Source organism: Hemiscyllium ocellatum, chromosome 45 (genome assembly GCF_020745735.1).
Source record: "Hemiscyllium ocellatum isolate sHemOce1 chromosome 45, sHemOce1.pat.X.cur, whole genome shotgun sequence".
Classification (NCBI taxonomy): Eukaryota; Metazoa; Chordata; class Chondrichthyes; order Orectolobiformes; family Hemiscylliidae; genus Hemiscyllium; species Hemiscyllium ocellatum.
Window position 1 is genome coordinate 15,021,337 of NC_083445.1, and position 14,436 is coordinate 15,035,772.

The following is a 14,436-nucleotide window of genomic DNA, read 5'->3' on the forward strand; positions in this document are numbered from 1 at the left end:
GATTGACTGCACCACTCTTAGAATGTCCATTTCACATCTGCTTTTAAAATTCAGAAAAAAAAGTTAGGGTCTGGGCTATTTTGAGGGGGTCTGGCCTGGTCCATAACATGTGTAATGACATCGCTGGAGCTAGTGGGACTTGATCTGTAGCCTCCTAGCTCACTGGTAGGGACATAACCAGTATACCACAATAGCCCTCTCCTAATTAAGTATGCTCAAAGAGACCAAAACGTCCAAAGAACAGTACAACACAGTAACAGGCCCTTCCATCCACCGAGACATCACCAACACAATGCCTTTCTAAACTACAACACTTTTTCCTCTCAGCTGTCCATATCCCTCTATTCCCTGCCTACTCAGAGAGTCTGTCCAGATGCTTCTTAAATACTGTTATTGCATCCACCACCCCTGGCAATGCATTTCATGCACTTAGTACCTTCTGCACATAAAGCTTGTCTCTCATCTCCTTTAAATTTATGTCCATTGATATTTGACATTTTTATCTTGGGGAAAAAGACTGACTATCCCATCCCTATCCATGCCTCTCATAATTTTGTAAACTTCTACTGGGTCACCTCACATCCTCTGATGTTCAAGTGAGAAGATTTCAAATTTGCCCAATCTCTCTTCATAGCTAATACCCTCCAACCAGAAAACAACTTGGTAAACTCTTTCCACAGCCACTCCAAAGCTTCCACACCTTTCTGGTAGTGTGGCGACCAGGAATGCAAGCAATATCCCAAAATGCGGCCTAAAGTTATATACAGCTGCAACATGACTTGCCAATTAATACAAACTTTCAATTTCTTTTAACTTCAATAAAGATATGAACAAAGTCAACAGTGCAATTGACAAGATATTAACACACTTGTGGTGAGAGTGATAGTATAGAACTCGGGTGTGTGGATTGGGATTTAAACTATAGTTTACGCATGCCACCTTAGTCATGTGTGGATACTCAAGAGAGTACCAAAGTGTAGTCCTATTCCTGATTTGGAGATGCTAGTGTTGGATTTGGGTGGACAAAGTTTAAAAAACAAATCACACAACACCAGGTTATAATCCAACAGGTTTATCTTTAACAGCCTGAAGATGAAGCAGCATTTCAAAAGCTGATTGTGAGAAACAAAACTCACATATTAATAAATTTCAGTCCGAGTCAAATTCTGAAGCAGCAAATTTTATTGATACATATTTGCAAGAACGGGTGCCTAACGAGTAAGCACCTCGATCTGAGGGTTACATTCTGATTTATGCAGTTCAGCTGCGTCTCTCAGTCCTCCCCTTTCACCCCATTGGTTACTTTTGCTGTAGCGCGTAGTCTATCACAAGCTCTAGCTTCACTCCACCTCTGTTTACTTCTCCCATTACTCTAAGCCTTTCGCGTCTTACTCTTATTTATCCCATTCCTTATATGTGACTATCCTGGCATAGTTTGCTGTCTTCGTGTGATCATCCTGCCAAACTAAATTCCAACCATTGGCCACATCCCTCCTGCGACTAGTACACTATTCTCCTGTTACTGGTACATCCCGCTACACGGTTGCCCTATTAGTCATAGGTAATTCTACCTGTTTTCGCTTCTCATTGTTTAGTATTTGCATGTGCAGCCTAATTTTATGATGCAAGTTTTTGCAGAAGCAACACCTGTTCCCTTATTCTATACAATTTTAACCGGATACCTTACACTGGTGATTCCAAATAGTTCTATTCAGGATGTGTAGTCCTATTCAAGGTTTATTCCCAGCCTCTCTACGTTTTGTTACATGAATCTGGATATTGTTAATCAGGGTTGAAGACTCACTGTTTCCCAATGGTGTCCACACAGAGATCAGCATGCAGTATTTATTCCGCAATCAACAGCATTATAGCTCTTGAAGAACATGTTCCAAAATATGCTCTCTACAATAAAATTGTTTTACGCATTGATCTGGTTGACACTTTTTTTTTCAAAAACCCTTCAAACTTTGATTTCCCCGTCAGGGACGGGGCTGGGTAGAAATTATTCCTCGAAATCTCACGCCATTCCCCCAAAGTGAGAGAGAGAGCGCATTGCTAACGGGTGGGCTGCTGGTGTAAACGAAGCTAACGTGACCTGCGAAGTGTCTCTCGACGCCGTCACTCACCCTCGGCTTCGACCACGCCCGTTAGCGAACCGACGCACAGGTCAAACCGCGAAGACCGGGGGGCCTCGAAATGGAGGGCACTTTACCTCAGCAACTTCCACGTGATGCCAAAATGGCGGGAATGGGTACATGGCAGCCATTTTGTCCACCACTCCCAACCTGAGGGAATGTCCGTTATTTCACCGGCGGGCGGGGGGAGGAGGGGGAGTGGCGCGTGAGGAAATCACCAACCAATCTGGAGATAGTTTCGATGGAATGACATCATAACCAGCCAATGATTGAAGACTAGCAACTGAACGGTTGGCGACGGCCACCGACAGACCAACCTCCTTAGTTCAACATGACCTCCAATCCCTCTGAAAAACGCTAAATAAAACCCAAAAGGACGGTTGGTGTTGTAGGAAGCAACCTTAGGTGGAGATGGAGCTCAGATTGAGAGAGAAAACAATAGTAGAGGTAAAAAGGTAACCTGGGATAATCAGTAGCTCCTGATGGAGACCATTAATGGCTTACAAGGAATTATTAGCAATGGTAGCAGTCCATGTGAAAACAAGGCTCGGAGTGTGGGGATTAAGTTCATAAAATTATTGAACTCGAGATTGAGTCCAGATGCTGTTCTTCAAGTGTGTTGAGCTGGACCCCTACAGTAAGTCTGAGACAGAGATATTGGCCAGGGAACACAGTTACGTGTTGAAGCTGCAGGCAACAGGAAGCTTGGCCTCATTTCTGCAGACAGATGTTAGTTAAGTGATATTGAAATCAATTCCAGGTTGGTGAGGCCAATGGGGCCAGTTCTGAATCCTTTTCGGCACTGTTCCCAACATTATCTTTCAAAGTCTCAATGACTATTACCAATATCAGTCAATTAAAGTCATTGCAATGCTCACTTTATTTAACTACATCGACATGTAATTTTAAACATTAAATGGGACTATCTCTCTGGACATTAATATTAAAGGGTTAACCTGCACTGTCCTTGGGTGGGGATGACAGTCATGAAGGAATGCAAGTGACCTCCATTCCAATTAGATGGTTATTTGCCATTACTCTCCCTTGCTATTGAGGAGAAAGTGAGGACTGCACAGGATGATGATGATGATGAAGGGCTTATGCCCGAAATATTGAATTTCCTGTTCCTTGGATGCTGCCTGACCTGCTGTGCTTTTCCAGAAACACATTTTCAGCTCTCCCTTGCTATTGTCAAGTTAAACTATCATTCAATCTCTTCCATTCAGCAATGCTTTCTGGCCATCCCATGAAGCTAAGTATGCAGCATCTGTATTGTCTTGCAGAAACACTGAGTCAGGAAATTGGCTGCATAACGAATGCAGGATTAGGGCATTAGCATTTGCATTATCTCCATGGATGATCTCATCCTGCCATTGTACCTAGGGTAACATGTGGTTGTGAGTGACTTGGGATTGTCTTGAGTGGCATGTGACAATGAGGGAATGGCCAGAGCATCTGTAACATTGCCAACTGACTTGTATAAAGGGGATGTATTTTCTTTATTTGGGGTCTCTCTTTTGACTCGACTTGGCATGCCCGCGAAGAGTATCAGAGAGGTTACCTAGCTTGTACAAGCTTTAATAAAGTTTAACAGTTTGCAGAAGTTGGTGTGTGCAATTTGCATTTTGTGTGCGAAAGCTCGGGAAAAGAACTAACAGACAGACCGCAAGCTTGTCATCAATTTTTGCAAATGGTGCATGCAAAGTGATTGTGGTTGTGTTTCCTGGGTTTAATTGCATCGACTGCACATTTAAAAAAAAATCCTTTAACCTTCCTTGAATCTAAGACAGGACAGGATTGGGTCACAATTATCTCTCAATCTCACAACATTCCCCCTGGGATGGCAGGCCTGGGCATCTCAAAATGGCTACTGAGGCATCTACATAGTTTGCTGAAACTAAGCAAATGATATCTGCAGTAATTGGCTAAAACTAGAGCAAGTGCCTGAAAAGTGAAATGCTGAATGACTTGAGACACAGAAGGATCGAACCCACGGCAGGACATCTCACTTCTATATGTATTTAAGCAAATCAAAGAATGCGTTTGACTTCAGGAACCTGGGAAAGGAATCTTTCTCCATCAAACTGTACGTTCTCTCCTGGGCCACTTGGAAGCAGGAGTTGTTGGGATTGGTCAAGTTTCTGGTCACGATTACTCTGGTCAGTGAGTCAAGGTTCACCTGAAATAGAGGAAATAATCCATCAAAAGAAAGAAGCGAGCACAATGGTTAGGGGCGAGTAATGCAAGGGTTACATGAGGCAATGACGATCAGTTTTTATGGAGATATCTCTGTGCTCCCCCAGGTTATGATGAGTTGATCAGTCAAGAGAGAATCATACGCACTGAGGGAGGAAATTAGACAAAGGAAAAGTCTGAAAATACTGGGCACGGTTGCAGATGAAACAGAAGTGAGTTAGAATTGGACTATGAAAACACTGGAATGTGATTGCACTGGAATATGCAGACTAGATTTTTAAAATGTATTCATGGGATATGGATGTTAGTAGCTGGGGCAGCATTGATTGCCCATCCCTATTGCCCCCAGGAAGGTGATGGTGAGCTGCCTTCTTCAACTGTTACAAACCTGGATTGCAGGGACACAGATTGCTGTTGGGAAGGGAGTTCCAGGATTTTAACCCAGTGACTATGATATATTCCAAGTCAGGATGGTGTGGGACTTAGTGTGTTCCCATGCATCTGCTACCCTTGTCCTTCTAGGGGGAACTGGTCAGAGGAGAAGGAGGTTCGTGGGAGAGTCTTGGCAAGTTGCTGCAGTGTATCTTGTTGATGGTACTCACTGCTGCCACTGTGCATTACGAGTGAATGAAGTGAGTGTTGAAGTTAGTAGTGCCACTGAAGTGGGCTGCTTTGATTTGGTGTGAAGCTTCTTGAGTTTTGTTGGAGCTAAACACTTCCAGTCAAATGGAGAGTATTCTATTACACTCCTGACTTGTGCCTTGTTGATGGTGAATAGACTTTGGGAAGTCAGGAAATGAGTTGCCCACTAGAATTCCCAACCTCGGACCTGCTTTTATAGCTATAGCACTTAAAAAGCTAGACCGGTTCAGTTTCTGATCAATGGTAACACAGTGAAGGTAACATCATTTTACACAGTGAAGGTAACATCATTGCATATCAATAGATGATACTTAAATGCTCTTCTGTATTGCGATCACCATAGAAAAGTGCTGTAAACTCTAAATTAAAGATAGAATTACAGACCACTTGTAGAGATTTCATATCATTTCTGATTTTTAAAATGGATTGAGAGAGATGACCCAAACCATGAAAAATATTTAGGGGGCATTTAAACATTTCTCCCCACCTCCTTTCCCAGGGGTTGTACATTTTACCTCCTTTGGTGCCTGGACTTTGACAAAATCATCGTAAATCTTCTGGGCTTTGAGCATGAGTTTGGAGCTGGTCTTTGTGTTCTTGTAATCTTCACAGGCAAGCCAGAAGTCAATGTTCTCCTCGCTGAATTCAGAGCAAAGAAATGCACGGAACGCAGCCACACCATCTGGAATGACAACACTATTCTCAGTCATTTCATTCAATGCTTTGTTTAAAAACCCTTTCCCACTTCTTGACTAGTTCACCTCCAGCTTCCCATCTGTTTGTCTCCCTGTTCTTCCAGTCTTTCTCTAATTCTGGCCTCTCGTCCATCCCCTATCTAGCAGGGAAGGAGACAAATGCAATACCAATGGCACCATACCAAGACTCCTCCACCAGCACCTTCCAGTAGAAATGCAGCTCACCATCACCTTTCTCCAGGTCTACTAGCCATAGGAAATAAATACTAGCCCAGCCGGTGATATCCATGTCACACAAATGAACAACGGAATCCCAGAAAATGACTGGTGGTCATGTGCCTTGAGTTGATTAGATCCTAAACTCTGGAATGTCTTTCCTAATTCTCTCAATCTCTCCCTTCTCCCTTTGTTGTGTTTTTTTTACTTATCCTAATGATCCCAATCATACAACAAAGACTGATAAATTGAAATGTCAGCTCATGATAAGGGTAAATGTATAGACATGTATAAATATGCTATATAACTCCACACATGGGTACTTTAGCTGTCTCTGACCTATGAGTACTATTGCCTTCCACAAAGCCATCAGATTATATATCAAGTGATGTACAGTGATAGCAGTTTGAAATATGCCCCTATCAAGGTATATGTACATCACCTCACAACACCTTGAAGACCCTTAGCAAAATCTTGTCAGAAATGATTTACAAAGAAGTTGCCAAGATTGGGGGATTTGAGCTATAGAGAGAGGTTGAATAGGCTGGCACTGTTTTCCCTGGAGCATCAGAGGCTGGGAGGTGATGTTAATAGAGCTTTATAAAATCATGAGGGCATGGATAGGATAAATAAACAAAGTTTTCTCCCTGGGGTTGTGGGAGTCCAGAGCTTGAGGGCAAAGGGTGAGAGGAGAAAGATGTAAAAGAGACTTAAGGGGCAACTTTTTCATGCAGACGGTGGTATGTGTATGGAATGAGTTGCCAGAGGGAAGTAGTGGAGGTGAGTACAATTGCAACATTTAAAGGGCATCTGGATGGATATATGAAGAGGAAGGGTTTGGCAGGATATGGGCCGGGTGCGAGCAGGTGGGAACAGATTGGGTTGGGAAATCTGGTTGGCATGGATGAGTTGAATGAAGGGTCTGTTTCCGTGCTGTACAACTCTATGACTCTATATCGGTGGGAATAAGGAATAAGATGGGTGAACTAGCAGCATGGGTTGGTACCTGGGATTTTGATGTTATGGCCATTTCAGAGACATGGGTAGAGCAGGGACAGGAATGGTTGTTGCAGGTTTAGTATTTAGATGTCTCAGTAAGAACAGAGAAGATGGTAAAAGAGGTGGGGGTGTGGCATTGTTAGTCAAGGACAGTATTATGGCTGCAGAAAGGACATTTGAGGACTTGTCAACTGAAGTAGTATGGGCTGAGATTAGAAATAGGAAGGGGGAGGTCACCCTGTTGGGAGTTTTCTTTCGGCCTCGGAATAGTTCCAGAGATGTAGAGGAAAGGATAGCAAAGCTGATTCTCGATAGGAACGACAGTGACAGTGTAGTTACTATGGGGGACTTCAACTCCCCAAATATTGACTGGGAATATTATTGTTCAAGTACTTCAGATGGGTCAGTTTTTGTCCAATGTGTGCAGGAAGGTTTCCTGACACAGTATGTAGATAGGCCAACAAGGGGCGAGGCCACATTAGATTTGATACTGGGTAATGAACCCTGCCAGTTGTTAGATTTGGAGGGAGGTGAGCACTTTGGTGATATAACTGAATTGTGGTTACTGTTTACTTTAGCGATTGAAAAGGATATGAATACACCGGAGGACAAGAGCCACAGCTGGAGGAAAGGCAATTACAATGCGATTAGACACGATTTAGGATGCATAGGATGGAGAAGGAAATGCAGGGAATAGGTGCAATAGAAAGGAACAGCTACTGTGTGTCTTTGATAAGTATGTACCTGTCAGACAGGGAGAATGTGGTTGAGTGCAAGAGCCATGGTTTACTAAGGAAGTTAAATCTCTTGTCAAGAGAAAGAGGCTTATGTTAGGATGAGATGTGAAGGCTCAGAGCAATTGAGAGTTACCAGGTAACCAGGAAAGACCTAAAGAGAGAGCTAAGACGAGCGAGGAGAGGACATAAGAAGTTGGCGGATAGGATCAAGGAAAACCATAAAGCTTTTTCTAAATATATAAGGGGTAACACAATGACTAGAGCAAGATAGGGCCAATTAAGGACAGTAGTGGGAAGTTATGCGTGGGGTCAGAGGAGAAAGGGAAGTGCTAAATGAATATTTTTCATCAGTATTCACACTGATGACAACGTTGTCGAGGAGAATACTGAGGAACAGGTCACTCAACCAGATGGGATTAATGTTCACGAGGAGGAGGTGTTAGAAATTCTGGGAAGTGTGAAAATAGATAAATAACCTGGGCCGGATGAGATTTATCCTTGGATTTTCTGGGAAGCCAGGGAGGTGATTGTCGGCTTTGACTTTTTTGTCGTCATTATCTACAGATTATTCCCTTGTTCAAGATTGGGGAGTAGAGACAATCCTGGTAAATATAGACCAGTGAGCCTTACTTCGGTTGTGGGTAAAGTGTTGGAAAAGGTTAAAAGAGAGGCAGCACGGTGGCACAGTGCTTAGCACTGCTGCCTCACAACGGCAGAGACCAGGGTTCAATTCCCACCTCAGGTGACTGACTGTGTGGAGTTTGCACACTCTCCCTGTGTCTGCGTGGGTTTCCTCCAGGTACTCTGGTTTCTTTCCACAGTCCAAAAATGTGCAGGTTAGGTGAATTGGCCATGCTAAATTGCCCATAGTGTTAGGTGAAGGGGTAAATGTAGGGGAATGGGTGTGGGTGAGTTGTGCTTCAGCGGGTCGGTGTGGACTTGTTGGACCGATGGACCTGTTTCCACACTATGTAATCTAATCTAAATTACAGATAGGATTTATAATCATCTAGAGAGGAATAAGTTGATTAGGGATAGACAACACATTTTGTGAGGGATAGGTTGTGCCTCACAAACCTTTTTGACCTTTGAGAAGGTGGCCAAACAGGTGGATGAGGGTAAAGCTGTTGATGTACTATTAATGTATATGGATTTCAGTAAGGCATTTGACCAGGTTCCCCATGGTAGGCTATTGCACAAATACGGAGGCGTGGGATTGAGGGTGATTTAGCAGTTTGGATCAGAAATTGGTTAGATGAAAGAAGACAGAGGGTGGTGGTTGATGGGAAATGTTCATTCTGGAGTTCAGTTACTAGTGGTGTTTTGGGTCCACTGCTGTTTGTCATTTTTATAAATGACCTGGATGAGGGCATCGAAGGGTGGGTTAGTAAATTTACAGATAATCCTAAGGTCGGTGGAGTTGTGGATAGTGTCAAAGGGTGTTGTAGGTTACAGAGGGATATAGATAAGTTGCAGAATTGGGCCCAGAGATGGCAAATGCAGTTTAATGCAGCAAAATGTGAGGTGATTCACTTTGGAAGGAGTAACAGGAGTGCAAAGTACTGGGCGAATGGTAAGATTCTTGGTTGTGTGGATAAGCAGCGAGATCTCTGTGTCCATGTACTTAGATCCATCAAAGTTGCCACTCAGGTTGATCGGGCTGTTAAGGAGGCGTACAGAGAGTTAGCTTTTATTGGGAGACGGATCGAGTTTTGGAACCATGAGGTCATGCTGCAGCTGTACAAAACTCTTGTGCGGCCACACTTGAAGTATTATGTACAGTTCTGGTCACTGCATTATAGGAAGGATATGGAAGCTTTCGAATGGGTTCAGAAGAGATTTACTAGAATGTTGCCTGGTATGGAGGGAAAGTCTTACGAGGAAAGGTTGAGGGACTTGAGGCTGTTTTCATTAGACGAAGGTTGAGAGGTGAATGAGTGGAGATATATAAGATAATCAGAGGTTAGTTTGGGTGAACAGTAGAAACCTTTTTCCGAGGATGGTGATGGATAGCACGAGGGAGCATAGCTTCATATTGAGGGGTGATTTATATATAGGACAGATGTCAGAGGTAGTTTCTTCACTCAGAGAATAGTAGGGTTGTGGAGTGCACTGCCTGCAATAGTTGTAGACTCACCAACCTTACAGGCATTTAAATGTTCATTAGATAGACATATGGATGAGAATGGAATAGTGTACGTTAGATGGGCTTTAGATTGGTTTTTCAGGGCGGAGCAACATCAAGGGCCTGCGTTGTAATGTTTTATGTTCTATATCCTGATATCTCTTTTTCAGGTTCAGCACCAAATTCTGTTCGATAACTGTCTTGTGTCCCTGCTTTTGGGAATTTGGTTACATCGAAGGCAATGCGAATGCTTCTCCTCCTCCCTTATCCTTATTTCTAACAGCAACCCCTCACTGGGTGTAAGATTCCATTCCCAGCCCTCCTCTGATTAGCTGCTATTACCATCTCTCTAAGACTGTTCCTTCTCTTCCTGACCTCTAGTAACAATAATGCACATCCACAATGTACATTTGATATAAGGAGTATCATGAATAGGCTGTATATAAAGGGCTGGTGAGGGAGAAATTAGGAACAGGAGGAGGCCATTCAGCACCTTGAATGTGCACTATCATTGAATTCAATCACGGTTGATCTGCACCTCAACTACTTTTCCAACTTTGTTCCTTGATATGTGTACCCAGAAGAACTCTATTAATCTCACTCTTGAAAGCTTTAATGGTCACCCCAGCGTTTTAAGGCAAAGACTTTTACATTTCACGGAAGAGTGCTTTCTATGTTTCCCGCAGTTGGACCACCTCAAATGCGAAGTTACACCCTGCTTCATTTTTGATTTTCCAGCTGAAGGTTTCCAAACTATCCTTGCTGGCAAGTCCACTGAATGTTTAAAAACCTCTCAATCATATGACCATCTCCATTATCTATATTCAAGGGGATGCAAACCCAGCTCATACAGCCTGTCATTGCAACTTATCTATTGAAGGCCTGGTATTTGTTTCTGGGGACAATGTGATGCACCCACCCCAAGGCCAATATGTCAGCCCAAGAGAGGAAAGTGCAAATCTTCTGTTTGAACAAAGAACACATTCAACAAGGATTTCATTGGAATTATAGGGCATGTGGATGGGAAATTGAAAGGACTACTATGCTTTTGGTGATAAACAGTGGAACTCGTAAAATCGATGCTTACGTTTGTTAGCCAGGAGCTTCTCGAAGAGCTGACCTCCTTGGAGTGTGTCCTCAGCACTGGGTCTGGGGATTGAAAATGAAGATGAGACTGAGAATATGTTAACTTTGGTATCTTATTTTTAGCCACTGAAGCAAGGATTGTTGCAGTCCTTAAGCTTGTAATAACTTGAGGGAGGGAGAGTGCTGTTGTCCAGCACTGGATTTCTTCACTCAGTTATCAGCACAACTCTACCCAGGTAACTTCTGTGGGAAAATCCCTAATTGTGCAGCAGGAGGTCTAACTGGAACTGACCTGTGGGCGCAATCATTCCTGTTTAGCCAGTGTATGCCTGAATCAGACAAACCCAGAGTTTGATCCCAGTCGATAAGGTCAGAGACTCCAGTGGAGCAGTGGATCTGGACTCAAGGCCTAGGTTAGTCAATAGAAAAGAAACCGTCCTTTAATCCTCTATTGGTCTGACAGTAGCCCCTCAAGGGAGTCTGCTTGTATATGTATATGTGTTTGAGTGTGCCCTTCTATGTGTGTTTGTGTCTGTGTCTGTGTCTTATTTTGTGTGTCTTTTTGTGCACGTATTTGTGTGAGAGAGTGTATCTACATACAGAGCTGAAAATGTGTTGCTGGAAAAGTGCAGCAGGTCAGGCAGCATCCAAGGAACAGGAAATTCGACATTTCGGGCATAAGCTCTTCATCATCATCCTGATGAAGGGCTTATGCCCGAAACGTCGAATTTCCTGTTCCTTGGATGCTGCCTGACCTGCTGCGCTTTTCCAGCAACACATTTTCAGCTCTGATCTCCAGCATCTGCAGACCTCACTTTCTCCTGTATGTACATACAGGCCTGCACATGTGTTTCTGAATGTACGTGTGTCTGAGATAGTAACATTTACACTCACTTGGCGATTTTTGTAACTTTGTCTTGTTTGACAGGAGAAAGATTGTCAAAGTCACCAATGGCTTTCGATTTGTGCAGAAATTGTCCCAGGTGAACTTTCATCTCTTTGGCCCTGGAACAGAGGTATGTCAAAATATATCCGTGGGTTAGTTATGCAGCTTTAAGGAGCATCACTGAGTTGAGTCAGCTCTCTCCTCTCAGTGGTTGATGTCGAGGTTCCCTGCTGGAAAGAGCTGTATTTCCAGGAGAAGTCATCTGTTCAGAAGATGAAGGGAGCTTTACCTCTGGGAGAGGCAGAACCTTAGAAGAGATGGGATTGGCACCTGGGGTGGCAGAGTGGCGGGGGGGGGGGGGGGGGGGTGTTGGGGGAGGGTAGAACAATGATCACATGTTACCATACATTCACAATTACTGTCACATCCCCCTGTTTCTTGCACGGTTCATTGACACAAACAACGTAGGACTACTGATTTGTGCACGGTAGGGTCCCATGACAACCTTAGAAGATAAATGACCAGATAATTTACCCTGATTATTGGAGTTGAGGATGAAACATTGTACCGGGACACCCAGGACAACTATCCTGCTGTTTCTGAAAGCAGGACTATGGAATTGTTTATGTTCTTTTGAGAGGGCAGACTGGATTTCAATTAAAATATGGCACCTTAGTCTCACAAACATATACTTGTAAAGTATTACAAACTCACTATCTCACAGAATTTCACAATCTTACACAAACCTCTGAGGCACTCACTAATGTCCCTCACTCAAATACAAGAACAAGTTTTCATTCCCTCACAGTTTCACAAATGCCTTCATATAAACACTCACTCATTCACATGCACACTCACTCCCTCACAAAAAGTTGGGCTTTGGGTTGTGTTGTAAAACAGAGAGACATAAGAGTTCAGATACTTAATTCTTTAAAGTTTACATCATATGTCAAGAAGGCATTTAACACACTTGTCTTCATTGATCAAACCTTCGAGTGGAGGAGTTGGGATGTCATGTTAAGGTTGTACACGACATTGGTAAATCCTCTTCTAGAATACTAGGTCCAGTTTCTGCTCACCCTGTTATAGGAGGGATGTAGTCAAGCTGGAGAGGGTTCAGAAAAGATTTACTTGGATGTTGCCAGGAATGGAAGGTTCGCATTGCATGGAGAGACTGGATAAGCTGGGACGCTTTTCACTGGAGCATGGGAGGTTGAGGAATGACCTAATAGAGTTTTAGAAAATCATGAGTGGTATAAATAAGGTGAATGGCAGACGTCTTTTCCCTAGAGTGGGGGAATTTCAAATGCATATTTTTAAAAGGAGAAATATTTTCAGAGGAGGAAGACTTTAAAAAAGACACAAGGACAACCTTTTTATACAGAGAGTGGTTCTTGTGTTCAATGAACTGTCAGAGGAAATAGTGGATGCAGGTACAGATACATTTAAAAAACATTGGATAAGCAACATGAATAAGAAATGTTTTGTGGGATATGGGTGAAGTGCAGGCAGGTGGGACTTGTTTAGTTTGGAATGATGATCAGCCTAGATTGGCTGGACTGAAGAGTCAGTTTTGATGCTGTCTGACTCTTAACAGTGCAGTACTTGCTCAGTATTACACCAGATGGTCAATCTGGATAATCTATTCATGTCCTGTTGATATGGGAGTTGAATCCATGATCTTATGTGGTGAAGCTCAGCATTCTACTTTTGAGCTAACAAACACCTGTCTTTGCCAACTGGTGGTTGGTACCAGTTGTTGCTGTCATTCATATCAACTGTACCAACCATTGGTACCAACTGAACAATGCAGCAACTGTGCACTAACATTGACTGTGTCAACTAATCATACCAATTGTACGAACCATTCATGCCCATGAACCAGTTACATCAACCATTCATACCCATGAACCAATGCAAAAATTGTCTGTGCAAACTGACAACTGTAGCTGAAGAGATAAAAGGAAAAGGCGACATACCTCTCAATGCAAGTACTGGGCAATGCAGCCAAACCCCTACACATCTTGACGGCTAATGCTTTTCACCTTCCAGAGGGAGAAGTGGAAACAATCATCCAGTTGAGACTGATTTCTGTGTGAGTGCCAAGGTAGAGGGGACGAAGCAGAGATTTATACATTTGATGTACTTCCACGGATAAGGGGGAGGAGTCAGCAGGCCTAATTAAGCTTCATTTCAGCCCAAAGAAAGAGCCTCTGACATTTAACAACAAAGCTTCTGTTGGCTGAGAGTATGGGGACATTCAGAGCCAGTGCTGAGGTTGAAAGATGCCCTGACCTGTTGCCTTTGCTTTGTGATTCAGTGAGCTGCACTGAACCTATTTACTAGCTTCTTCTCTAATGAGCAACATCTGCTCAGTTTGTTACTAGTTTTTCTGTCATAGTTTCCATTCACAGATCAAGTTGATGATAAACCAGGAGAATGATGAATGGTGAATTCTCTGAAAGAAACAGTTAACCCTTGAGGGGACATTTGGTTGTGAGTATTTTGCGTCAAGCAGAGTGTACCTGTCACTTTGCTCCTACGAGGTACCAGGGCCAGTCATTGAGCATGCATTTTGTCCAGAGGCAGGCTGGCCAGCTCCTCGTGACCCTTCAGTTCACCAGGATGTAACCTGGATGGAGCAGTTCAGTGATGAAGAGCGGCTAGGTAAGTTTAGGTTGTTTTCTTTGGAACACTGAAGGTTGAAAGGAGGGATGTG

The 14,436-nt window shown here is 43.2% G+C and overlaps 1 protein-coding gene across 1 annotated transcript; it reads right to left on the minus strand.

Annotated features, from left to right (window-relative positions):
• Window positions 1–1,161: 1,161 nt before the first annotated feature.
• LOC132835951 (regulator of G-protein signaling 5-like) lies at window positions 1,162–14,011 on the minus strand. Its single transcript, XM_060855099.1, has 5 exons — window positions 13,697–14,011; window positions 11,726–11,836; window positions 10,833–10,894; window positions 5,489–5,655; window positions 1,162–4,314 (listed from the first exon to the last, which is right to left on the minus strand). The coding sequence occupies exons 1-5, from the start codon at window positions 13,738–13,740 to the stop codon at window positions 4,147–4,149; spliced, it is 552 nt and encodes a 183-aa protein (XP_060711082.1). The 5' UTR covers window positions 13,741–14,011; the 3' UTR covers window positions 1,162–4,146.
• Window positions 14,012–14,436: the final 425 nt, after the last annotated feature.

Coding starts and splice junctions, on each gene's coding strand:
- LOC132835951 (XM_060855099.1), bottom strand. CDS start 13,740: ATGTGTAGGGGTTTGGCTGCATTGCCCAGTACTTGCATTGAGAG. Junction 10,895..11,725: donor AAAGTTACAAAAATCGCCAA/GTGAGTGTAAAT, acceptor TTCAATCCCCAG/ACCCAGTGCTGAGGACACAC. Junction 4,315..5,488: donor AAGTCCAGGCACCAAAGGAG/GTAAAATGTACA, acceptor CCTCTATTTCAG/GTGAACCTTGACTCACTGAC.